The 26781-nt window shown below is 39.8% G+C and overlaps 1 protein-coding gene across 3 annotated transcripts in view; it reads left to right on the forward strand.

Moving 5' to 3' along the window:
* Positions 1–26781, forward strand: part of gas7b (growth arrest-specific 7b) — a 411941-nt gene that overhangs the window by 161620 nt on the left and 223540 nt on the right. For 2 of the 3 annotated variants that reach the window (XM_048555491.2, XM_048555492.2), the window contains exon 2: positions 22703–22823. In XM_048555491.2, the coding sequence (XP_048411448.1) occupies positions 22703–22823 (121 nt within the window). Of the gene's footprint in view, positions 1–22702; positions 22824–26110; positions 26207–26781 lie in introns of those variants that run through there. The other variant, XM_059653813.1, reaches the window with a different exon arrangement.

A 26781-nucleotide genomic window follows, 5' to 3' on the forward strand; every position in this document is an offset into this window, starting at 1 on the left:
GACCCAATGTCAGAAAAGTTACTTGCATTAGTTTAGCAATTCATTTCTGAAGTTCATGTAAATTTAAGTGATGTCAGTGTATTTTGGGGTCCAATTAAAGATTTTAAAAAATGCTCCAGACCATTTTAGGTATTAGCAATTTCTGCTGCTTGTTTTGTTTTTAGCACCTGTGTGCCATCAGCATCATTTAGTACTTTGTAAGAGTACAACATGGAAACAGACCTTCTTTCGTCCAATTTGTCCATGTTGGCCACATACATCCCAAACTGATCCAGTGCTATTTTCCAGCATTTAGCCCGTATCCCTCTTAAACCCTTCCTATTCATATACCCATCTAGATGCCTTTTAAATGTTGTGAATTTATCAGCCTCCACTGGCAGCTCATTCCATACATGTATCATCATCTGCTTGAAAAGGTTGCCCCTCTGGTTCCTTTTAAATCTTTCCTCTCTCACCCTAACTGATGCCCTCTAATTTTGGACTCCGCTACCCTGGAAAAAAGACTTTGCTATTCACTCTATCCGTGCCCCTAATGATCTTATAAACCTCTATAAGGTCACCCCCTCAGCTTATTCATCCTTTCCCTATAGCTCAAACCCCCAAACCTGGCAACATTATTGTATTTCTTTTCTGCTCCCTCAAGTGTAACAATATCTTTCCTGTTGCAGGGAGACCAGAACTGAATGCTGTATTCCTAGAGTGGCCTAACTAATGTCCTGTACCGCTGCAAGATGACATCCCAAATCTTATACTCAGTGCACTGACCAGTGAAGGCTAGTGTGTCAAATGCTTTCTTCACCACCACCTTCAGAAATGGGGAAGGGGAAGGGACTCTGGAAATAAATGGGGTGGGGGGAGGCGATGATGGAAGGGGGATAAAGGAGCAGATAGGTGGAGAGAAGACAGACAGGTCAAGGAGTTGGAGATGGAGCCAGTAAAGGTGTGTAGGTGGGGAGTTGGGATGGGGTTGGTCAAGTCAAGGAGGTGGGAATGAGGCTAGTAGGTAGGAAGTGGGGGTTGGTCAGTGAGGTGGGGGTAGCGGATAGGTGTTCTCGTTTTTCAAGGACCGCTATTTCCCCTCCACAGTGATTGAAAATGCCCTCAACTGCATCTCTCGTGTTTCCCACAATTCATCCCTCACACCCCCTCCCCACAATAACAACATAGACAGAACCCCCTCGCCCTCTCGTACCACCCCACCAACCCCCGGATTCAATGCATCATCCTCCGCCATCTGCAATCTGACCCCACTACCAAGGACATTTTTCCCTCCCCACCCTTTAACTGCCTTCTGGAGGGACCGCTGTCTCCAAGACTCCCTTGTCCAATCTACACACTCTCTCTCTACCAGCCCCACCACTCCTCCTGGCAGCTTTTCCCTGCATCTGCAGGAAGTGCTACACTTCCCCCTCACCCCTGCCCCAGGCCCTAAGAAAACCTCCCACAATAAACAGATGTTCACCTGCACATCTGCTAATGTGGTATATTGTATCCATTGTTCCCCTTTATGGCCTCCTCTACATCGGGGAGACCAAGCAGAGGCTTGGAGACCGCTTTATGGAACACTACACTCGGTTCGTGACAAACAACTGCACCTCCCAGTTGCGAACCATTTCAACTCCCCCTCCCACTCCTTGGACGATATGTCCATCCGGGGTCCCCTGCAGTGCCTCAACAAAGCCACCTGAAGGTTGCAGGGACAGCATTTCATTTGTCGCTTGGGAACGCTGCAGCCCAATGGTTTCAATGTGGACTTCACAAGCTTCAAAATCTCCCCAACCCTGATCTCAACCCAAGTCCAGCCCAGCTTGAACCACCTCCTTGGCCTGTCCGTCTTCTCTCCACATATCTCATCCTTTTTATCCAACTTCCATCATCGTCAGTCCCCTTCCCCTCCCCCACTTCTGAAGAAGGGCCCAGACCCGAAACGTCAGCTTTTCTGCTCCTGTGGTGCTGCCTGGCTTGCTGTGTTGATCCAGCTCTACACCTTGTTAACTCAGACTCCAGCATCGGCAGTTCCTACTATATCTTAGAATTTTATATCTTTTGTTTAGATCTCTCTCATGCTTCTAAGCTCGACAGAATGCAGGCCCAGTTGAACAAATCTCTCTTCACCGGGCAGTCCCGCCATTCCTGATATCAGCCTGGTGAACTTGTGCTGCATGTGTTTCTACTGCATTTATATTCTCAGGGAGACCGAAGCTACATGCAAATTTCTAGGTATGGTCTCACCAAGGCCCTGTATAAATGCAGAATGATATCTCTTCTTCTGAACTGCAACCCTCTTCTGAAGAAGTCCAGTATAACATTTGACTTGATTGCTTGCTGCACTTGCCTGTCTACTTTGACTGATGTAGAACAACATTCAGATCACTTTTGTACATTTATCCTTCACAGTACCCCTTAAATGATTATACTACCTCCCTGTTTTTCACACCAAAGTTTATAAATTCACATTTAGCCATGTTTTACTGCACCTGCTGTACATTTGCCCCCTCACTCAACTTGCCGAAATCACTTTGAAGCCTCCTTGCACCCTCTTCACAACCCCACCCAGTTTTTTTTTGTCGTCAGCAAATTTGGAAATGTTACATTTGGTTCCCCCATCCAGGTCATTTATGTATCTTATGAATATCTTGGGCTCAAGCACTAACCCTGTGGTACCACTAGTCACTGCCTGGCACTCAGAAAAATGTCAATTTTTATTACCAATCACTTTTTACTGCCTGTCAACCAATTCTCGATCCATGCAGATTTACTTCCTTTTTCATGCACTTTTAGTCTTGCCCATTATCAAAAGCCTTCTGGAAATACAAATACACCACATCCACTGGTTTTGTCTTATCAAGTCTGTCAGTTACATGGTGAAATAAAACTCCTCGATTTGTTAAGCATGATGCTAGTGCTGTCCAATCCTATTAATGCTTTCCAAATATTTTGCTATAGCGTCTTTTAAAATAGACTCTAGCATTTTCCCAACTGCTGATATCAGGCTAACTGCTTTGTACTTCTTAGTTGTGTTACTCTGGCTCCCTTTTATTTAAATAATGGAGTTTCATTTACCAGTCCTAAATTTGTAGGAACTGCTTGAGATTCTATAGAATTTTGGAAGATGACCACCAATGCATCCAAAATTTCCAAAGCCGCTTCTGTTAGGAATTCTTCCTCCTCTCCATCCAAATGAGCATCAGTTATAACTCTCCAAGCAGAGGAAAACATCCTCGCTGCATCTATTAAGTCCAGCTCTGTTAGAACAATGAGAGGGATCTGATTAAATTCTATGTTGAGATTGAAGTTTCTGTTCGTAATTCTGCCTGCAATTTGTTCAGGCCTGCCACTTAAATGCAAGTATTATAAATGAGTTAAAACATGATTGAAGATTGTAAGTTTGGTTTTAAAATTTGTAACCTCTTTGTTGTGCTGCACTCTGTGTTATTTTCCCCTTGAAGACAAGTATTTTGTAGTGTTCCTTGCCCACCAATTCTGTGCTCTTGCTATAATCTGACTGCATCTGGTGCTGTGACTAATTATTATATTATCATGCAAACAGGTTTTCCCATCATTTTGAGTGCTATTAGCATTCCACCTTTCAGAAGAGCTTTACACTACTGCTTAACCATCTAGCACTGAACTAATTTATACCTGGGATGACAAAACAATTCCTTTTTTTTGTACAGAGAGCTCAAAACCACATTTTTTGGAAGAATTCTTCAACATCTTTGTGCTGCTTACCATCCTGTTTGTAACGACTTTCTGATGGAGTCTGAAACCCATTCTTTCCAGTATCCAATGATCAACTTCTGATTAAAGTCCCAAGGTGAGGAGAGAGAGAGAGAGAGACAGACAGACAGACAGACAGGCAAACAGGCAAAACCTCTTTGAAGTTGAGGTGGTGTTAATATTGTACACCTGGTTCTGAGGGCTTGCAGCCAGGTGAATTCTCCATTGGAGACCTGCTTTATTATCTGAAGCAGACAGGTACATGCTTTTTGGATATCGATCAAACAGCTAGGAAAGCTAATTGAATTTAGAAAGTTAAGGGATGGGAGGCCCTTCAGGTCAAAGCCCCAATGTTTTCAGTAGTTTGCCAGACTGTAAGTGTTTTGAAATCTGCTGGTTAAATGTCAGAAGAATCCTAACTCATTGGGGCTTTTTAAACAGTAATGTTGTCTAAACTACGTCAAATATTTATGAAAAAGGGTTCCATTTGCTGAATATTCCACTCTGTATTGAGAAAATAAGGCGGATTTTTTTTTCTGTTTGCTCTCCCCACCACCATCACCATACCCTTCCCCCACCCCAGCTGAGTTTCACCTGAAGGCTTTGAAATTTTTTTTGGGCTTCCATAATACACTAGACAAATGTATACCACAAGAATGAGTTTGTGTCTGCATTTGACACAGACCTCCACATTATTGCCCTCTGAAATATTTTGGGACTAATGACTTTAATCCTATTCTGTAATTTGCATTTTTTCCTTGCATCCTTCCTGAGTGCCATAGCCTCCCTAGTTTAAAATCAGTGATGTGAATTTCACCAAAGAGAGTGAGGATAATGGAAATTAATGAAAGGTACAGTGGTCAGATGGAAGGCCGTATATATTGCTAATCTTCAATCAGAGCTGTCTTGTTTGCAAAAGTTTAAATGCAATGGTTATTATAGCATGTGACTCTCAGCATTTCAGCACAGAATATCTTTCTGTATAATGTGATATCTTCCATATCTTCCAAATAGCTTTTTTTCTATGGATAGTGGTTGGAATTTTCATTGTAATAAATATTCACATTGAAGAAACAGTTGGTGTGAATTCAGTGATCTCATTAAGGGAGTGGTCAAGAAACTGAAAATGATCTCTGCTCACAGATTAAGTAGGGTAGGAAATTACTTATTATCATGTACTGCAATACGGTGAAAAATATTGTTTTGTGTGCTATCCAGGCAAATAATTTTGTATGATCAGCAGGATAATAGGATATGGTATGGAATTTAGTGTCAAATTTATGATTTATTGTTTTACTGAGTGACCTGTTCTGTGAAATGGCTGTGTGTGGATTCAAACTGGAAATATGCTAAAGGAACTTGTTTATTGATGTTTGCTCCTTTAATATGTATCCACATGACCATGGGGTATGACCAAATGATATCTACTGATTTGCTGCAGCTTGCTACACCTGGTGAACATCAAAACTCCATTATTTTGTGTTTTGGTAGCGAGATAGATTTACTAGTGTTTTGAGTTTTTAATGTGAGCAGGAGAGTATGTGTCAAGATGTGAATGAGACTAAGTATTGCAATATTATTACCAGTCACATTTTCAGTTCATGTATAAACCAAATGATTTTTTTCTTTTCTATGGCTATGTTAAGCTTGTACTTGGGATCTCCCAATTACCAGTTCAGTGCACTGCACAAGTTATGTCTTGTCCTTGGGGTCTCAGGAATAAGGAATAACAGCAGTATTTTACAGACTGATAAAAGTAAAATTAGTTATAGGATAATGTGCAGACAGATGTGTGAGCTGTCTGTTTCCTATGGTGAGACAGGTAACAGATGTTTGAAAGTGTGTCAGAACCTGCAACAGAATCTTGGACTCCAAATGATATTTGTATGCTGTAGGCACACATTGCGAACCACTCTGTCTTTCTGTGCCAATGTGACATTTCCAGCATGTATGTTCTAAATCTTAGCTGGCAGGTTTATGAAGTGATCATGAGTCATAGGTTTAGAACTGTTAGTTTAAAAACGTAGGTACTTAAAAATAAACGTGGGACTAAGTACAGAATCCCAAACCATCCAAATTTGGTTAAATTGGTGGAACTAAACCCAATGGTATGAACTTGCATTTTACTTTGTTTTTCACGCAAAAAGAAAATGTGGAGCTGTGATAAATATGAACGTCTACAAAAAGCTTTTGCCCTATTTGAATCTTGCTCAAATTGATTGGTTGTTTCAATTCAAGTGCAACAGAGTCATCAATTGAAAGCTGATGGCTGACTGCGATATGATGTAAAAGGTATTGAGATTGCAGAGGTCAGTAGGACCCTACAATTCACCTTTTTTTAGGTACTCAGCATCACCAAAACCCTGCCTCTATATTGAGCAATTACTTTTCTTGAGAAGTATATCACATTACCTCTTAAGAAATATCTGCGATCTGCTTCAGTGGCCTTACTGTTAAATTATTTTATAAGGAGACCAACCTTTCAAATGCAAAAAGCGTTGTCGGCCAAGTAATTTTAAATAAGACAAATTCTGGTTGAGTCTTTTTGAAGGAAGGAGATCAATTAATTTCCAAATGCTGTAGTGAAGCCTACCTTGAAATTATGTCCCCAATACAAAAGACCTCTAACACTTACTCACTAGCTTTGTACTTTATGGAAAATTGGCCTTTTACTGTGAAAAGGATGGAATATTCTGAAGTTGTGAGAAGAAAAGTGCTTGCCGAATATTACGTACAATGATATAAATACATTTGCTGTAAGGTCCCAGAGTCGAACAGCAGTCAACTTTTTTGGTAAGGGGATACCAATAATCACCAAAGGCAACATTGGCAAGTTGCCACTGTGCAGAGTAGACCCTTGAACCACAAACTTTGTGGCAACGCAAACCAACATTGAATGGGCTATCCATTTTAAACATTTCCAGATCTCGTTGAATTGTTTTGCAATTTCGGGTAAAGTATTTGCTTGACTGGGAGAAGAAACCAACGTAAGTCAGCGAGCACTGGGCTGATAGGTGAGCAGGACTTGCTGAGAATTGAGCTCCAACAAAGACATCGTTTTAGATGACCATAAGTTTCGGTCATTAGAATGAGACCAAGCACAAAAGCTAGAGGTGACAAAGGTGCGAATGTCAGGTGATGAACTGGACTGGATCAGAGTTATGAAAGTGGAAATATGGGGTCTTAATCATGCTCACGAATGACCTTAAATGCTCACCTCTGGATCAAATGTGAACCAAAGGCGTACAATGAACCAACGAGAGGGTTCTAGAGAATGAAGTTCAGAGCAGGAATTGCAACAACTACTTAATCTTTTGATCACCTAATGGTGAACAGTGTTATGTAAACCTCTTATAATCTGGTTGATTGGGGTGTCTTCCAATTAACTTGGTGATTGGTGGTACATGGAGTTTAATTTCCTCTGGAACTATGTATTTGTCTGTGTTAGATGTTGTTATCCACAACTCCTGAGGCTCCCATATTCTTTTCAATACACAGCTGACTTGGAAGGATTTGCAGGTTGATGGTTACCCTATGTGGCCAAATGGTCTGCTGTGCATCTTCCTTGACTGAGATGTTCTTGTTTGGCACTTGAACGTAGAGTTTCTGCCAATTCTCCCATCAATCTGCAGAGAACAATTCCAGTTTCTCTGACCTAACTTTTATGCCTAAATTCTTGGAACCAATCTGGTCAATCCCATTTCCATTCTCTCCAGACCCTCTAAAAGATGTTTGATAAGGTTCCCCATGGTATTTGGGTTATAATGGGTTCCCCATTTTCTTGCAGAAAGTAAGGAGGCATGGGTTAGGGGAAAATATGGCAGATTGGATTCAGAATTAGCTGACCCTTAGAAGACAAAAAGTGGTAGTGGACTGAAAAACATTCAACATGGTGCTCAATTACGAGTGTGTACCACAAGGATCTGTCCCGGGTCCTCTTCTATCTGTGATTTTTGTAAATGATTTGGATGAAGGAGTGGAAGGGTGGATTAGTAAGTTTGCGGATGATCGAAAGTGGGTCGTGCTGTGGACAGTGCGGAGGGCCGTTCTAGGTTACAAAGGGACGTTAAAAGGTTGAAGAGCTGCACTGAAGTGGCAGATGGAGTTTAACCCTAAAAAGTGTGAGATGATTTTTTTTTGAAGGACAAACTTGAAAGCAGAATACAGGGTTAATAGAAAGATTCTTGGCAGTGTGGAGGAGCAGAGGGATCTTAGGGTTCATGTTCACAGTTCCCTGGAAGCTACACCCGGGTGGATAGAGTTGTTATGAAGGTGTATGTTGTGTTAGCTTTCATTAATAGAAGGATTGAGTTCAGGAGCAGCGAAGTTATGCTCCAGCTACACAAAACCCTGGTTTGCTAACGTCTAGAGTATTTTGTCCAGTTCTGGTCGCCTCATTACAGGAAAGATGTGGAAGCATTGGAAAAGGTGCAGAAGAGATTTAACAGGATGTTGCCTGGAATGGAGGGAAGGCCTTGCAAGGAAAGGTTGAGAGTGCTACACCTTCTCTTTAGAAAGATGAAGGATGAGAGGTGACTTGATAGAGGTGTACAAAATGATCAGAGGTGTAAATAGAGTAGACAGTCAGAGACTATTTCCTATGCTGGAGGTAGCTATTTTGAGCGGGCATAGTTTTAAAGTGGGTGGAGGTAGATACAGGGGAGATGTCAGAGGTAGGTTCTTTACTCAGTGGTAGGGGCATGGAATGCATTGCCGGAGAGGGTAGTGGAGTCGGCCCCATTTAGGCGCATTTAAGCGGTAATTGGATGATATGGATATGGATGATAGTGTAAGGTAGGGGTGGAGGTTAGATAGACCTTTAGGATTAGGGTAATGTTCGGCACAACTCCGTGGGCCAAAGGGCCTGTACTGTGCTGTACTGTTTTTTGTTCTAAACTGCCTCAAGAGTGAGCAACCTGGAGGCAATACTGTAGTTGTGGCCCAAGTGACACTTTTATATAAGTTCAGTATAATTTATCTGATATCCACATATGAATGATCTCTCGTGGTCTGAACCCTAGCACTGCAAACTGTTTATTTCCTTGCCTCCTCTGCACATATAGTCAGTGCTGTTCTTTATTGCTTTTGAACTTGCAACCATTCTATTCTCAAAGCATATCAGTCTGGTTTCAATTAATAGGATGATAATCAACAAACTAACTTTTTAGGATTGAGTCAATCCTTGATATTCAACATTATTACCCCAAACTGCTGAATTTTTTTCATTATTCTTGGATAGATTTTTTTATAACGGAATACCTCACGAAAATATTGTGTGGGCATTTAATTTCAGTGTGCAGCAATAGCTTCACGTTAGATTCCGCATTCCAGACAAACTGCTGATCGTACTGTTAGAAGCTGCTAATCTAGAAATGCTCATTGTTTGTTCATCAGTGGCTGTGTTGTTTGTCTATTCAATGGCTGGAGAGTGGGAGGCTAATGATTTATTTGAGGAGGCAAAACAAGTAGGGCCAAATTTTATTTTGAGGTCAGTGGAGGATAGTAAGATGATCAACATAGTTTTTGTGATCAGTGAAGAATATTTTTCATGCATTTTAACTTCCGAACGGCAAACCATGGAATCCTCCTGTTCTTAAAAAGTTTCAAAGTTCGGTTTCTTCAAATAAATTTGTATTCTGCTCAAACCAGAATACTTTTGAGAAAGCTTCAGAGAGAAGCAAAAATAGACAATCCAGATTTATTGAAAATAATCATGTGATAGTCCCAATACCCCAAAATGTAACAATCCAAGGAGATAAAGAGCTCATCACTGCTGCTTCCCTTTTCCCGTGTTCTAAACTATACAGATTGGAGTCTTAATTCATCCTTGATTTTGCACTGAATCGACTGACTTTGTGTAGAGTACTGATTACTGCTGCAATTAATCTGAGACCCTGTGGGTGGAGGAGGAGTGCAGACAGGACCAAGCTCCTGAGCACTTTGTTTTAAAAATACAGATTTATGAATATGAGGTAGAGATTTGAGTGAGTAACGATAGACTTCAAATAGCATGTGGATTTGACCTGTTTTCCCAGTCTGGAATAGAAACATCTTTAAGATATCAAAGAGAACTACACGGCTATCAATTGCAACCCTGCCTAGATTTAAATAAAAACCCAAGGGAGGAAGTCAGTGCAAACAGTTACCACATTCAACAGGAGCTTTATCATTGTGAAACAGCTACGAAAACCAATTTTTTGAGCAGTTAGTTCTTTGATCGTGGGTTTGTTGTACTTAATATGAAAGGTATGCCTAAAACAGGAGGCCTGTATATTCAGGAAATACCCTTTTCAGGCTTCCGGGAGTTCTTCAGAATTAGTCATTTCCTGCAGTAGCTGCTGACTTGCTCCTTTTATCAGTCATACTTTGAAATGTGTCTGTTTGTCAGTGAGGCCATCAGCTGTCCATTGTACACCTCATCTAGAGCTGGAAAAGAGAATGATACATCATGCAGTTAAGTTATTCTTTTGCTTTTCCACTCTATCACCAAAGGGCGAATTCCAGCCCAGACTCTCTTACATTTGCTGAGCTTTTCCAGTAATTTCTGTTTCCTGTGTAAGAGAGAGTGGACTTGCTGAGTTGTTCCCCCAGCAATTTCAGTTTTTATTCCAGATCTTCAGCATCTAGCTTTTTGTTTCACTTTCCAGAAACACATTCTCTGTCTTGTATATCTGGGCAATGAATTCATAATCATATCATTGCTATTTGCACAACCTTTAAAGCATTGGCACATAAGATTGCCTTCAACCGCACTCTAGGTAACAACATAAATGTCCAGAGTCCTATCTTATATCTCAAAGTATTAGGAGTTAACAGCAATTTACACTCCTTGCAACTTTCTAAACATAGAGAAACCTTGAAAAATGCTTTGCTGGTTTGTATGAGGGGAAATAGTTTACATGAACTTGGAGACCAAATGAGAGGTAACCAAAAATATTGTCAGAGAAATCTATTTTGAGTAAAGGAGGAGAAAATGTTTAGGAAGGGAATTTCACAGTGGGACACAGAATGCCCAAGATGCTGCCAATGGAGTTACCATGCCATAAAATTGTTTTATCAGATCATTAGAGTTGCTCTCTTTTAATGAGTGGGAAAAAAAACTAGTGATGGCTTAACCTGAGGATCAGCATACCCTCAGGCAAGGTGAGAGTTTTAGAGAACAATGTGTCGAGCTGGATGAACACAGGCTGAGCAGCATCAGAGGAGCAGGAAAGCTGATGTTTCAGGCCTAGACTCTTTCGACCTGAAGTGTCAGCTTTCTTACTCCTTTGCAGCTGCTCGACCTACTGTGTTCATCCAGCTCTGCACCTTGTTATCTCAGATTCTCCAGCATCAGCAGTTCCCATTATGAGTTTGAGAAGGAGTCTTTCACTGTAATCTCAGCTGGTGTGAGAATTGAGCCCACTCTGTTGACATCACTCTGCATTGCAAGCAAGCCATCCACCCGACTGAGCTAATGATAGGGCAGAGGAGTTAAAGGGTGGATACTTCATAGTTGGAATCAGAGGAATGGAATGTTTGGAGGGAGGGGACTTTTGGATTGTTGGAGGTAACCAAATTTGGAAATCAGCAATTTTAGGACATGGACTACTTTTAAATACTAGAATTAGAATTTTAAATTTGAAGGTCCACATGTGTAATTGATGTCTTTGGAGTGGTATCATTCTGATGTGAGGAAAAATGAGCGGGCCAGAGACTGATTGTGGGAGTGGGGGAAGAAACCATCAAAGCTAGCTTTGACTGTAATCAATCAAGTAAAAATGTGATCAGATAACAGCAATCCTATAGAGCTGAATCCTGGAGGCAGATAGTGTGGTTTAGCATAGAATTGGCTGCAGGCTGGGTGAAGTGGGTTCATGAACTGTAATTGCAAAGAATGTTGGTAGTGATTAGGGTCATTTCAATGTGCATTGTCATGAGATTCTGCTGTACATCATGTCAGGCCCAGTCTATAAACCTGAAAATGGTATACATTTCCCTGGAGTCATCCAGTTATTTGTTGCAAGAGTTCCTTTCCCCGGTTCTTTTATTCAAAAGTTGGCAGTCATGTTTTTATGGCTTGTCAGTGGATGTTGAACTTTTGACTGGCGATTGGAGAGACCAGATGAGCGATTCCAGCTTAAAAGTCACAGTTCAATATAATTGAATGTCAGCATCCTTTTTGTCAATATTCAGAAGATGCCAGTTTATACCATATTTGTCTTTTCTTTCATTTACATAGTACACAGTTGTCTAAATATCGTTTTTTCGTTCTGTAATTCTCAGTCAATGTCAATCAAAATGCTAGTTGACGGCTGTCAATAGGCAATATTCTAGTTTGATCTTTAATGAAACAATAGATGACCGACCAAACGGTGTTGTTGTAATGTAAAAGAGTAAAATATTTGAATTAAAAATCTCGTACAAATGAACTGACAGAAATTGTTCCCTGACGTCTCACACACTGATTTATTCCTCATGAATGAAAGTTTGCATTTTTTTCCCCAAATGTTAACCTTAACTATTTAAGAAGGATTCTTACAAACATTCCTTTTGAAAAACAAGGAGACTTGGCTCAGAATTTTAATTGTGAAGCAATCTATATTTTAGAGAGCGAGAGAGAGAGAGAGAGAGAGAGAGGGAGAGAGAGAGAATGCCACATACCATATTAGTTAAGGTGCATCTGTCTGGCTCTGGTATAAGTCACCTTGCTCATTCAGATTTTGGGCTTCATGTCAATTTCCAAGTCCTTTTTTGTAAAATTAATTGATAAGTGATTGCCTTCAACATGTGCATTCAGCACAATCCTATAAAATTTGAGATGTTAACAGATTTGTAACCCAGCCTGTGCCTGGGTTTGATCTCGAAGCCGACCTCCCTCCTATCCTTTCTTCTGACCCCACTACCCATTTTTGTAGCCCACATGTCTCCCATACTCACCTGTCTGCTAGGTCTCCTGGTGACCCGAGGTGCTCCCTGAATAAAACACAGGCTGCAGTCATTGCTCACTGCGTAGCACTACTTACTGAAAAGCAATCAGCCTGTCTCTGATGACCGTTTAATGTTTGTTTTCACAGCTGGGGTGCTAAACCCCAGGGAGAGCTAACGCTGGCTGGGCACTTAATCCTATCAGATATCCCCCTTAAGTGACTTGACTGGCTCTCTGAAAGTTGGCTGCACCTGGGTAAATAACATTAAATAGCGCCCACAAACTTAACTTGGAGTTGAAGCCTTAAGTAACTGGAAGAGGTTACCTGGTATGGCAGGGTTCATGTACGGAGGGAACTGTAGCAGTTAGGATTATATTCACGGGGGTTGAGTGGGGAGGAGGGTGGCTGGAACCTCGTAGAAAACCTTGAAATTCTAGCAGGGTGCATTCGGGCAGGATGGTCCCAATTAATGGAGACTTTAGAACCAGAAGTCAAAATCTAAGGATGTGGGGTAGGCCACCTAGGCCTGAGGTTTGAGATGGGAAGTGATGAGCCTGATGAATTGGGGACTGAGTCAGATGATCAGCTGTGACTATATTGAATGGTGGTGTAGGCTTAATGTTGCATGGCCTACTCCTCCCTCTTCTATATGTTGCCTGTCTTCAACCTGCAATGTACTCTTTGACTTTATTTTGAGCCTAAAAGTTTGCCTTTTGTCAGATCTATTGATCTACTATTAATAGTCTGATCTATAAATGTCATTCTTTCTTTATGGCTACACAGATATGTTTTGTCCAAATGGTGCAATAAACAGAGTGGAATTCTTTGGAAGAAAAAGTCTCACTCTCCTTTTTGTTGAAGTTTTCTTACTAAGTTGCCAGCTTTTACTTCTATTTTATCTCTGTGATTTATTCATTCATTTATAAAAGCCCAGTTTTAGTTTTTGAGACTTTTTTGTTTTGGTTTCCTTCATCCAAGCTGCTTTCTCTTTTCTACTTCTAATGAGAAATCTGAAATTTAAAAGCAAAACTCTTCTAATGAAGACCACAAAACCACAGTTGATTGTTGTAAAAACCCATTTCATTCAGTAATGTCATTTTTTAAGGAAGGAAATCTGCCATCTCTACTCAGTCTGGCCTGCATATGACTCCAAATCTACCATAATGTGGTTGATTCTCAACTGTTCTCTGTACAATTACGGATGAACTAGAAATGTTGGCATAGTCAGTGCCCACAACATGTGATCAAATTTTATTCCAATTATCCTTTCTTTTCTTACACCCCACTTCTCACAAATGTATGCTTTTTTTGTATGACTGTTCTTTGCAACCTTCACAGTAGTCTTCATTCTAAGTCTTGGCACTTTAACTGGGTTTCTCAATTTAAAAGAAACTTGAGAGTAAGTTGCGAAGAATAGTTATCACTGCCATTGCAAACTTGTCAAGTTGGCAATTCTCCCGGATTGTCCGTTTAACCTCTAAAAATAGGAAAAAAAAATCTTTGATATGTCAATGTGAGAAATCATAGAGGAGTCATCTTTTAAAAAAAATGTACTCTTTGAATTTTGCTTCAATATTTTGTGCTAGTGGTTTGGGAGATGGCTAGAGATTGAGATGAAATCTTCAATACTTTGTGAAACAGTGCCAATCTGACAGCCAGATGCAATTTATTTTGCATCCTTGTAGGCATGGAATTGCCAATGCAGATCCTCTGCAATACTGTCATAATTTTAATCAATTCTTATGTACTGGCACCTGCCTGCATATATTCCTAATTTGATCTATTTGTGCAAACAATAAAACTTCAGGTTATCTATTTATAGTGATTTTTCTTTCTCATTATTGATTTAGGGGTGGGGCAAAATGCTGCAGGTAAGTTCTGAGGCAATGGGTGGAATTTCCCGCACCCTCGAGCAGCATTGCCAATGGCAAGAAAGTTGGGAAAATAGAATGGAAATGGAAAAGGAGAAATCAGATTCTCCATCGAGGAAGATGCATCTGAATTTCGGCTTAGGTTAAGTGACGTAACAAAAGTGTCGCTAATAAACAATGACTATCTTATCTCCATACATCTCATTTTCATTCAGCTTCCAAGTGTTCTCTTCTTTCCAGAGAAAATAATGTTGTCAATTCCTGACCTGAGAATCTGAACAGTTACTGGTGGTAGTAGCTTACCTCTTCCTTTCCTGAGCCTTCAGATAACTGTCTTCACACTCATGACTGTGTGCTCCACTATCACCCGCCAAACCACCGTCCTCACCCTATGTCTGCTTCTGGACCAACACCCTGCTTCAACCCTTCAAGACTTCAGTTTGAAATGCAGGGAACTTTTGTGATGTTGACATCCCTGTTTTTGCAGGGGCACGTGCATGCCCATGTATGCACATATCAGCATGTATGCATACACGTATGCACTAGTCCAGCACTTGCCTACTGCCTTTTAACTTGCTTTCTGAGTACTCGCGGACTTTGCTTTTTACCGAGAGGCTCCAGGCTTCTGTGACAGACATTGCCTTCAGGTGCAGAAGAGGAGGCAGGCAGCTTGTCACATTTCTGAGCACTGATCAGTCAAGGAGGTGGATGTGTTTCTATATGGCACCATGTGACATCAAAGTCTCACCTCCTGCCTGTGCTAATGGCTTATGCTGCCAAAAGAAAAATGCATGCCCTTCAAACAATTGACCATGTATGGAAGTCCAAGGGGAGCAATCCTTTAGTGCCCCACAAGTGGACTATGGTCAATTATGGAGTACCGCCATAGCCATTCGGGGACTCATGTACTCCGGTCCAGGAGCTGAGCCATTTCTGTTAGTTTGCATTAAGACAAAGGGTGATAGTTGGTGTAATGGAAGAATGGTTAGTGGTGATGAGGTATTCCAGTGAGTGAGCATGAAGAGTATGTAGTTTGGGAGGATGAGGTGGGGGAGAGTGTTGGGTGAACATGATGTATGGAAGAATGAGGGTTGTTGTCCTTGAGCTGTTGTGCAATGACTGTGTGTAGCATCAGTGTTAGTGAATGGTGGCCTTGTGAGCAAGAGGTTGTAAGGATAGAATAGCGACATCTAGCCTTGCAAAACATGGAAGGTCTTTAACCTTTACTGCACTGAGATGGGCTGCTGTCTAGTCCAGGCTGACTGGTGTGTGGTCCACCTTTTCTGCTGCTCAGCAACAAATAGCACTGCCCTTTACTCTACCACTCCATCAACAAAGACGTCCGTGACATCTGCAGTGCTGTGGGGCTGCTGTGTAAGTGTGGCCCAAAGGCATGAATGTCCCCAGGGCTCAGCAGTGGTGAACACCTCTGCTTCTACTTCTGCACAATTCCATGAGATGGGCGATTAGGAATTTATAGTGTCTGAAACTGTCTAGCCAGAAATGCCCAAAATCCATGAATGAAATGTTTTTCTTTTCCCCCAAAAAAAGTTAGATTAAACAATATAAACCTACATCATCAATGCCTGGAATTTCACTTCCATCATGCAGAAAAAAATCAAATTTTATGGCAAAGTACTCATTATTGCTTAAGCAGAAGCTTATGCATTACTTAAATCAATTGCAGAATATTAGTCATTGCAAAATAATGAAGGCTGAGCAAATACGTGTATATCGAGGAATAGATATGTGACTAAAGGCACAGTGAGATAATGAAATGTTTCAAGTAATTTCTAATTTGATTTAACACATAATTAAAAAAAGATCCAGAATTTGGGTTATTTAAATATATGGTCCTTATTAAATACTGGTTTAATCAAGGAAAAATCACAGTAGCAAATTTGAAAGTAACTGTTATGGGTTTAGCCTGACAATATCATTTGGATCTTTAATCATGGTTCAATTAGCAAAATAAATCTTTATACATTGATTATTTACAAAGTAGTCTTGTGCAATGGTAGTGTCTCTTCTCCAGGTCCAGAAGGTCTATACTCATGTCTGAACAAATTGAGTTAAAAATGTTTTAAGAGGTTTTTTGATTTTGTAAGAGCTGCAGTTATTCAGCCTGTTGCATATTTCAACTTTTTTTGTAAGCAGCCTTTGTGCACTGTCTGCATGGGCGCGTGTGTGTGAGACAATATTGAAAATATTGATAAACTTTACAGGAACCCCATGTCATAACTTCAAAGGACAATATTAACTACACAGAAAAAACTTATTAACATAATATGGCAGAAAAAGACTCCTAAATTAGTTAAAACCATTATACAATGCTTGTTATGGAAGATACACATAGCTCAAAAATCTGAATACTCACCTGACCCCTCTTGTGGAGCAATGTCTGAAAAATCTGTATTTTCTTGAGTGAAAGGACCCTTTTTATGTGAATTAATGTTGTTTTCAGAGTTTCATGACCCAGGAGCGAAGCTGCATATCGCTGTGTACAAATAGCACAGTGTGGGGGAGTTAGTCCAGACTGCAATACCCCCTTCCAGAAGACTACACTGTTCTCTAGAATTAGTGTCTCTTCAGAGCATGTGGGCATGAACACAAGGAAAGTAGCTTCACCTTCGCTAACATAACAGAGATCAGAGCTTGGTCGATCTGTGGTTACAATATATACCAGTGTTTGACACTAATGTGTTATAAATTAGTGTTAATTTGAAGTCTAAGCTTGAAGACCATTCTTGACTTTGCCTTCTCCTTGAATGGTCTGTTTGAAATCCAAATTCTCTTGGCATCAAACCACACATTACAATCTGAAAAGTAGCTGCTAAAGATTTTTTTTTAAACACAGTAATGCTTATTTCTAATGCCTTACATATTAGAATTGCATTGTGTTTAACTCCTTTCAACACAGAATGAGGATCACAGAACCAGATGTAGAAACTGCCCCTATGTTTATAGTAAAAATTTTTTGGTTCAATATATGTCAGTGTTGAACACGTAACATTAGAATAAATCTAAACAAAGAAAAAATAACATGAGACTTTCTTTTTTATGTAAAAGCTGTTGTCAGGAAGAATGTGACTCATGAGTTTGGTGTAAAATTCGTTAGCTTCCTGTATAAGCTGTGGAAATAATTTACTTCTTTCTGTAGGCCTTTGTTTTCCCTCTGGCATTCAAAACGGTCCAGGGTCAGCAAGTCTTATCTCTCCTTTTGAATAAATAGAACATATTATTGGACTTGTCATTGTGGCCTAGGCTTATGCTTTGGACACAGGTTCCTATCTCTCTCTCTCTGAAACTGGTGGAATTTTAAATTTAATTAATAATTTCAATTCCTAACACATCAAAAATTGAAAGATTGATTCTTTCATTTTACCATGAAAAAAATCATTGTTCTAACACTTACCTGGCTCATTTAATAACCTTGCTTTGAGGGAAGAAAATATGCCAACCTTTCCCAGTTTGGCCTACATGTGTTTCCAGATCCATGGCTGATCTTAGCAAGTCACGTGATTGATCCAACTAGGGATGGGCAACAAATGCTGGCTCTGCCAATTATGCCAAGGTACAAAAACAAAACTTTTAGAAATTGAAGTTTCTTTGCCTCCCATTTTGTTGAATAAATGTATTAAGAATGTTTGTTTTTTTTATTTTGCTGATGCCTCTTCTGTCAATGCCATTGTTTGTTTTTTATGTCCGACTATTGTAAAATTCATGGACTTCATGCAACTCAGAATAAACCACTTGTGGTTCTTAAGTCCGTTTGTTTCCAAGTATAAAGCATTTGCATTTGAGTCATTAATATTACTTGTTCCTTACTAAGGAACAAATTACTGCCAGTGATGCCAGGTAAATACGTTAAATTTTCCCTTTGTATGGTTACTGATGGTGTACCTGGACATTGAGGCCCAGCAGTGCAAGAAGGCAGCTCGTACCCTCTTCTAAAGGACAGTTAGGGATGGATACTAAAAGGTGATCTAGCCACCGATATGATAAAGCAGATATTTAATTTAACTTCAGTTTATGAGCAAGTTGCATCTCATTTAATGTATACTAGTTATATCAGCACTTAGCTTCATTTTTCACATGATGGAAGCTAAAATACTCATTATTGAAGGACACGCATTGCGTAAATCAATTAAAGAATGTAACAAAATAGTCTCTCTCCTCCTTTTCAAGGAAGGTCTGTCAAAAGTACAATTAGGGTTGTAGTTCTGGAGTTTTGAAGAACAGCCATACTGGACTTAAAATGTTAACTGTTTCTCTCTCCACCTTTTGCCTGTCAGATGTGCTGAGTTTCACCAACACTCTGTTTTTATTTCAGGTTTTAAACATCCCCAGCCTTTTTGCTTTTCACAGGGTTATAATTTTAGTTTTTCCCTCCATGGTCTGCATTGGATCTAGTCTTCCACCTAATACTTGATAGGTCTGTTACAAGCCTTTCTGGATTTCATTAGGGTTGGATTGCTTTGAACTTCTAGGAATGAGCAATTTTTTAAAAATAAAATTTAATTGAGGGATATTGAGAAGGGATATATTATATGCATGTGGGATCCTATTTCATTGAGTGAAAGAGAGGACTGTATTTGATTTATCATTCACTACCTTGAAACATTTTTAAGTACTTCAGTATTATTCTGGAGGCATGATATAAAAACGATTTCTTTATTGGTTTAAATGTAATAATTGAGTCTGATGTGCTTTTATTTTGTTTCGGAATGCTGCAGTGCTGATCAATTTCAAAAGAAAGCAGCAGGTTATCGGGATTGATGATAATTCCAACTTTGGAGCTACTATATGAATTTTGCAACTGCAAGTTTATTGAAAGAAAAACTGGTTAGAAGAGACAATGTTCCAAAATTGATAGACTCTTTTAAACAGGACTGTTGTATTGGTGAATTTAACTTCTGGTATTGGTTAGGACTTCTTTAGTGCCAATAGTTAAATTGCATGCTTTACCAAGTAAAACCCATAACTGTATAACTTGATAATAATCTCCAGTAATTACTAGGTTTATTGCATGCTTACGCTGTTAATTAATTTGCATATTTTCCACTTTTTGTTTGTCCTTTCCTGCAGTAACCTTGTGTAATTTTCTTTTATTGCCCTCTGCCCCAAACTGCTGACTCCACCATTTCCAAATTCACTAATATCCTTACCTGGCCTGCCCTAAATGTGCCTCCAGACTCTCAGCAATGTGGTTGATTCTGAGCTGACCTCTGGGTGTTACGGGATGGACGTTGAATGCTGCCTAGCCAGCGGCAGTGTGATCCCATTAATGAAAAAACGGAAATTGGATTTATAACTTCAGTTGCTAAGCCCCACATTCTGGAGCTCATTGTTAAACCACACTAACATCTCCACCTTCTCTCCTTCACAATCCATGTTAGTACACATCTCTGCGCATGCCTGTGGTCAGCTCCTATTATCTCTACTCTTGGTTCATGGTCAGTTTGTACCATCTACATCTTGACATCTACCAAGACATGCCAGGGCAGCAGATGCATCAGATCACTAACACGTGCAAGCTCTCATCCAAAATCTGCTCAAAACTGATTTGGAGATATACTTTTATTCTTTTGCAGCTGCTGGGACAAAATCTGGGATCTCTATCAGCACAGTGTGGGTTTACCTTAGCTAGAGGTTCAAGTAAGCAGCTAATTCTCTCACCTTCAAGGAGAATTAAGAATTTGCAATAAATACAGGCCTACCAGCAATGTCCACTTCCTGTGAATGGATGAAATAAGAACAGTTACAGTGATATATAGTGGTTTGGGATCTTTTTGCTGCATAACTGATTATGATATATAAATGTTGTTGACGGAGCCAATTCTTTAGCTGGATTGCAGATGCTAGTACTGTTTTCTCAAGTAGCTTTGCTAACACATGACCATAAGAAATGGGCGTGATTGGTCTTTGGAGGACTGTGTAAAATGGACATTCAGTTCAGCTGTCTGTTGGATATCATTCCTGATAAATTGAAATTGGGAGAGATGTGTCCTGGCTGACTGAGTAGCCCAGTGTCAATATTACCCCATGTGGCTTAATGGGGGCATTGAATGTGATTGGCAAGTTGACACTTCTTAATCCTCCCTCCTCATTTTAGGTTGATGCGTACACGTTTGTGAGCAGAGTTTACTGGATTCCCTCTTTTGACCTTTCCGTTTTGTGGCGAAATTGCTATGACGTTTGTAGCACCCCGAATGTACCAGCAGCCGTAAAGTAATTCAAGAATCAAAATTACAATCTTCTGGCCAGGATAAGTTTGTTCTTTTTTGTAGTAAATTTAGTATGATTTACAAAGATTTGTCTCTTAACTTATTGTAATTACTCTGTTGCAAGAAGAACTTGAACAGGAATACAGTTTTATTTTTCTATATTGATGTTAGCCCAACATTTTACACATGGTGACTTACTTCAATTCTTACAAAAATTACTCTAGCATCATATTTGAGGGTAGGTGATAAACAGTTGCATTTCTTTTAATTTTACCAATGAAATAGTTTTTCAGTATAACCATTGTTGCGGTGTAGGTAACACAGCAACTAACATGCGAACACACTCTCAAGCAGGTTATTTTGAGATGTTGAGATAGTTATTGACCAGGGGTCTGAAGAGATACCCAAGTTCTTTTTTTGAAATCATGGATGGTTTATCAAGTAATTATCCTTAAGAGATTAATGTTCAGGCTACATTGACTCTACAAATTCTATTGATGTCACACAGCTGGGTACCATTCTATTCTATAGTTTTTGCAGGAGAGAAGATGCATCTGACTCACTCCTTAAGGCCCTAGTAATGATCTTGACCACATGTAGTTGCACTTAATGCTGCCATGCAATAAAACTTTTGGATTGTTTAAGGACACTGCTTCTTCTGGAGAGAATGTGTGATGGTGTATCTAACTTTTTAGTCACTAGACAGGCCGGAGAAACTAGAGGAAAGATAGCAGCAAGCTGCCAGAAACAACCTTTTCTCAATATCTTGCACTGTTAAGTACAGGTGATAAATACAACAATGAAATTGTTTACAATTTCCAGAAAGTATACTTGAAAAGGAAATCCAAAGAGCAACATTTTCAACATGTAGCACTCCTTCCCTGCGTCACTTGGAACATAAGCCTTGATTTTTGCATTTAAATTTCTGGAGTGGGAATTCTGTAACACCATTTTCGTTCCTGAGGAAAAATTGTTTTGACAGCTGATTTTCCCAGTTAGTGTCTTAGGGATTCCCAATTACAGAATGATGCAGAACAAAAATAGGCCATTTGGCCCATTTGTGATTTCTGCTAGCTGTATGAAGGAGCTCTCCAAAGTTTTTTAACTATGTTCCATATTTCCCTTGGCCCTGCATTTTTTTTCCTCAGTTTTCTTCAGCCAATTCCCTTTTTAACAATTTATGGCTGTCGTCTGCAGTTGCGTGGTGATGGGCAATATCTTGAGTTTCATTTTTTTTCCCCTCTTGTTATTTCTGGGAAAGAAGTCAGGGAGGCGTGTGTATGTATTTAGTTGATACCTCACCATTTTTGAATCTTGGATAGGCATCATTATGAAGAAAGAATCATTCCTCATGTTGTACGTACTTTTTTTAGAAAAAGAACTTGCAGTTGAATGCTGAATTTCACAACGTCAGGCTGTCCCAAAGCACTTGACAGCCAACTATCTTTGTTGTAATGTAGTCATTATTGTATATGTTTAATTGTTGAATTTAAATTTATGATGTAACACCAGAAGAGACTGTTAATGGTGAACACAGCAAACTCTGCCTGGAATAATGGGAATGGCTGTTCAAAATAACAATTTCGTTTTTATGTAAAAATGCTCTATTATCATCTAGCATGGTAAACCATTAGCAAAGATCAGACAAAATGATGCAGTCACGCCAGAAGTGAGCTTAACAGTATATAGTGATGGAGTAATACAGAACTAGCTATGTGCTCCACTCTGTATTAAATAACCATTTGTTGAAGGTGCTATTAATTGACCAACATTATTCAAATCTTGTAGATTTTAAAATATGTTTGGTGAAAGTTGTGCTAGTTGCCATGTGTTAGCTCCCAAATCTGGATGAACTTGTACATATTTATGGACACAAGCAGATCCCATCATTTGGTTGCTTATTGTGTAGGAGCCTGTGCATTGTTTAAATACAGCCGTTTGGAAATAATTTCATGTGTTTCTTTGTCTTTAACAGAAACCTACATCAGTAAGTCCACAGACAATTGAGGAAATGGCTTATGCTCCTCTGCCACAGGGCTGGCAGTGTTACATGTCTCCTCAGGGTCGGAAGTACTATGTCAATTCTTACACAAATGGTAAGTCCCATTAAATGATGCATTAATCACAAGAAAGCAAGAATGTTTAAGAAATAGGAAAACACTCGGACTGAACAGGTTCATCTTGTTTTCATTTGAATTTGGCTTGGTCTAGGATATGAATCTCAACAAAGTGCTGCTCTGTGAAACGTAAAATAAGGAAAGGAATAGACCAAATGGCCTATTGAGGTTACTTCTTCATTCAGTGTGATGATGACTGATCTTGGGCTTTAATTCCACTTTTCCACCTGATCTCCCCATTGCTGGATTCCCTGAGGGAGGAAAAATCTTTGTTTCAGCCTTAAGTGTATTCTCTGGTGCACCTCCAGCTCTGTGAAGGAAGGAATTCTAATTAAGATTGGTAATTCCCTGAGTGAAGAAATTTCTTTTCATGGCAGTGCTAAATGAGTGCTGAGATTGTGTGCCTACTGCCCAGTCAGGAGAAACAACTTCTGAATGCTAATGACAATTCCAGGCAATGTGCCTAGACCTTTATTATTCTATATTCTTCCATGTGATGCGGGCATTGCTGGCAAGGCCAGCCTTTGTTACCCATTCCTCATTGCCTTTGAACTAAGTGGCTTTCTGAGCCAGTTCAGTCAACCACATTGCTAGGAGTCTGGAGTCATTGTGTGAGCCAGACCAGATAAGGATTTCAGGTTTCCATCCCTAAAGGGCATTATTGAACCATTTGGATTTAAGGCAATAGACAATGGCTATGCGTTTGCCATAAGACTTTATTCCAGATTTTCTTGACTCTCTTCGTCATGGTGGATTCAAACCCATGTCCCTGGACCATTAGCTTTGTTCTAGGTTTAAAGTTTTAGCAAAGATTTGTAGCTCGGGTTGTGATGTGGTCGTTGACTTGCTCGCTGAGCTGGCTTGTTTTCGTTCAGACATTTGGTCTCTGTATTTCCATGACGTTGCCATTATACTAATACCTGCTGTGTAAGCCATACCAAGGCAAAGGTTTTCCTTTGTCGAAGAATTGCCAATTTTAACTGGAATTCCTTCATTCAGAATGCTGTAGGTGCACTAGAGAATATACTTAAGGCTGTGACAGGAAGATTTTTGGTGGGGTAGCTGTTGTTTTCATGGGATGATTTTCATTTTCCTGTCCATCAAGTGATTTTCTGAAACTCTTCAAATCCCCATACCCTAATATTTTTCATTTAGTGATGCTTGTCCGGGGCCTGTCCTCAAAAATGATAATGACCAAAGCTTGCCTGACTTGAAGCTGAAACTCGACTGAAACCTGGAGAAAGGCTCTCCATCCAATTCCAGGGCAAGCCCTTGATTTCCAGAGTGTCTCTTTTTATTCAAGCGGTTATTACATTTGCCTGACACGCAAAAGTCAACTGTTCTGAACTGGCCAGAGAAATTGAATTCTTTACCTGAGACAGCAGTGGCGACATGCTATTGAACATGTTCAGAAATGAGTTAGACTTTTGATTCTCAGTGGTTCCGAGAGTAATGATACGCTAGCGGGGAGGTGGAATAGACCCCACGGTTAGATCTTTCATGGCCTGACTGAATGGAAGAGCAGGTTTGAGAGCCAAATGGGAGGGCTTCTGCTCCCATTTTTTTTATGTTCTAATGTAATTCTGTATTGCTGAATAAACATTACTAATTAGCTCTCCAATCCACTTGTACTATTCACTAAAGTGTCTTTCTTAGAATTTGTTTGAAAATCCTATTTATTGTGTTAAAAGAAATGTTTCACTTGCCACCTTGCTTCCACAGTCTGTGACAATAATGCTTTTTGCTTAAAGATTCTTTATCAGAATCATTGCACGGTAAAGAAACCCCATATAATACTCGGTAAATTTTTGTTCTTTGATTGGCAAAGAGCCAGTTTAGTAATGAGGACTAGCTCAAAAAAAAATCCTCCAACACCCAGCTTGTGTGAGAATGTCCATTTGGGTCATTTGCTTCAAATTAATGTGCCAACCCCACCAAATGAATTTTTTAAAAATTTAATTGAATCCATCTGGTGGCAGTCATTGCAGCTGTCCAATTGCAGAATGTAGAAAATTTGAATATGTTCATTCTTGTCTTTGCTTTTCCTTTTCTCCTGGAATGATTTCAACCACGTTGATTTTGATTATTTGATTTGTCTTTAAAAGTCTTTATTTTCGAGCTTGCCGTTATTCTCTTGTCTTTTTAATCCCTGTTTATGCAGCAAAAATAGGGTGTTCAATTGGGCGTCATAGGAAATTTACTCCAGGAACTACAGCAAGTTTGAATAATTAATTTTGTGAATCGCTTTCTGGGCACTGCTGGATGGGCTGTGAGAAACTGTGCTTCGCCAACGATAAAATATTTAGCATGTCAGCATCCTGAAATGTGACTTCTTATGTGTGATTCTAGCTCTGGCTGTATAGCTCTTGAGCCAAATGGTAACAAATCTTGATGTTGTGATCTAATGAAATGTGATATCAGCATAATGTTTTTAAGTGGTTTCAGTGCTCTCCTGAGATCACTAACCTGATGCTTGCTTCAAACGATTGTGTGAGGTGTACTAACAATGGTTGGATTTGATGCTTTATTGGGCCTTCAACCTGGCTGAGCTTTTTGAAAGAGAAAAATTATCTCGCTCTTACTCAATCAGTGGAAATACTTAGTTCCTAGCTTGTTAAGGTATATAGGAATCTCTTGGGTTCCTGTAGTGATTGGAATGAGGTCAGCCAGGTGGACTGTATAGAATGAGTTCCCTGATTGGACCAAGTTAGCAGCCTAACTCAGGGAGTCCTGGCTGATAGAGATGAACAGTGTCAGGGTTTCTGCTCATTGTAGGAGCCTGCTCTGTGCTGGCTGCGTCAGTGTCGTACAATGTACTATGTACATTAAATAAAGGGTGATGGGATAATAGCTTTCATGAAGTTATTGCAATTCCATTCTTTTGGATCACTTCTAAAAGGTTATTGTACAGTATTACAAGATGTACCTACCTTTTTACATAGCATACGGGCAGGGCATGTGGAGATCGTTCACTCACTGTTCGCAGTTTAATACTTGATATTGACCTGCCATTTAGCTAGATGACCACCATATCAATAATTCTTAAAAATCTATTTTGCTACTATGATCACAATTATTTTCTCAAACGACCAGTTTTATTCTCCAGTGGTGTTCTTGACTGGTACATAACTGAGAGTGCTCAGTTCTACATTCCTTTATTGTTCTTGCACTTGGCTCTGGATCCTGGCTTCTATTCAGTTTCAGATGATAATGCATTAAAAGGCCTTTGTTTCTTTGAATTGCATCATTTGTTAGGTGCAGCCAGCTGTTAATGGTACGGCTGGTACTTCCTCATCGTGTACCACTATCACCTCTGGAGCCCAGGGCCTGCACAGCTCTGGCTGTTTGCCATAAAGAGGCTGGTGAGTTTTTATTTTGTTTGCTCTTTTGTTCTGTTCCAAACACTAGCAGCCTGTACAGCCAGTGATTTGTAACTCTTTGAGAAAGCTGTCCCTTCTCCATTTTCCCTTTTTGGTTGATTTTGTAATCCTTTACAATAACATTGCATTCAGTAGAGTGGTCAGCTGTGCGGGAGGCACCCAGTGGAGAAATTCTAGCAGGAAATGTAGGTTTCTGTAGAATGGCATGCTGTGCTGAGGAAAATGTCCAAATTTCATGTCTTGGAAAATTCTCTGCCATGTGTTACCCAAAGATAGTGCACTATCTTTTTGAGTACTGTGCGATTAGTTCTAATCTGGATATAGCTTGAGGAATCATTTTCAGTTTTCTCCAACACCAGTGAGGTGCTGTTTTCTCAATGGGTTATAGGTTGTGGAGAAACACAATGGTATGTTTTACATTTGCAGAGCTGCTTCTAATTGAACTCGTTCCAAAATCTGATGGCATTCCTGATTTTGTCTTGTGTACATTGTAAGATTGCATTGAGGCAGCAGGCTTTCTGAAATGGCAATGCGAGGTTACTTCTTTAAAGTTGCAA

Source organism: Stegostoma tigrinum, chromosome 22, assembly GCF_030684315.1.
Source record: "Stegostoma tigrinum isolate sSteTig4 chromosome 22, sSteTig4.hap1, whole genome shotgun sequence".
Lineage (NCBI taxonomy): Eukaryota > Metazoa > Chordata > Chondrichthyes > Orectolobiformes > Stegostomatidae > Stegostoma > Stegostoma tigrinum.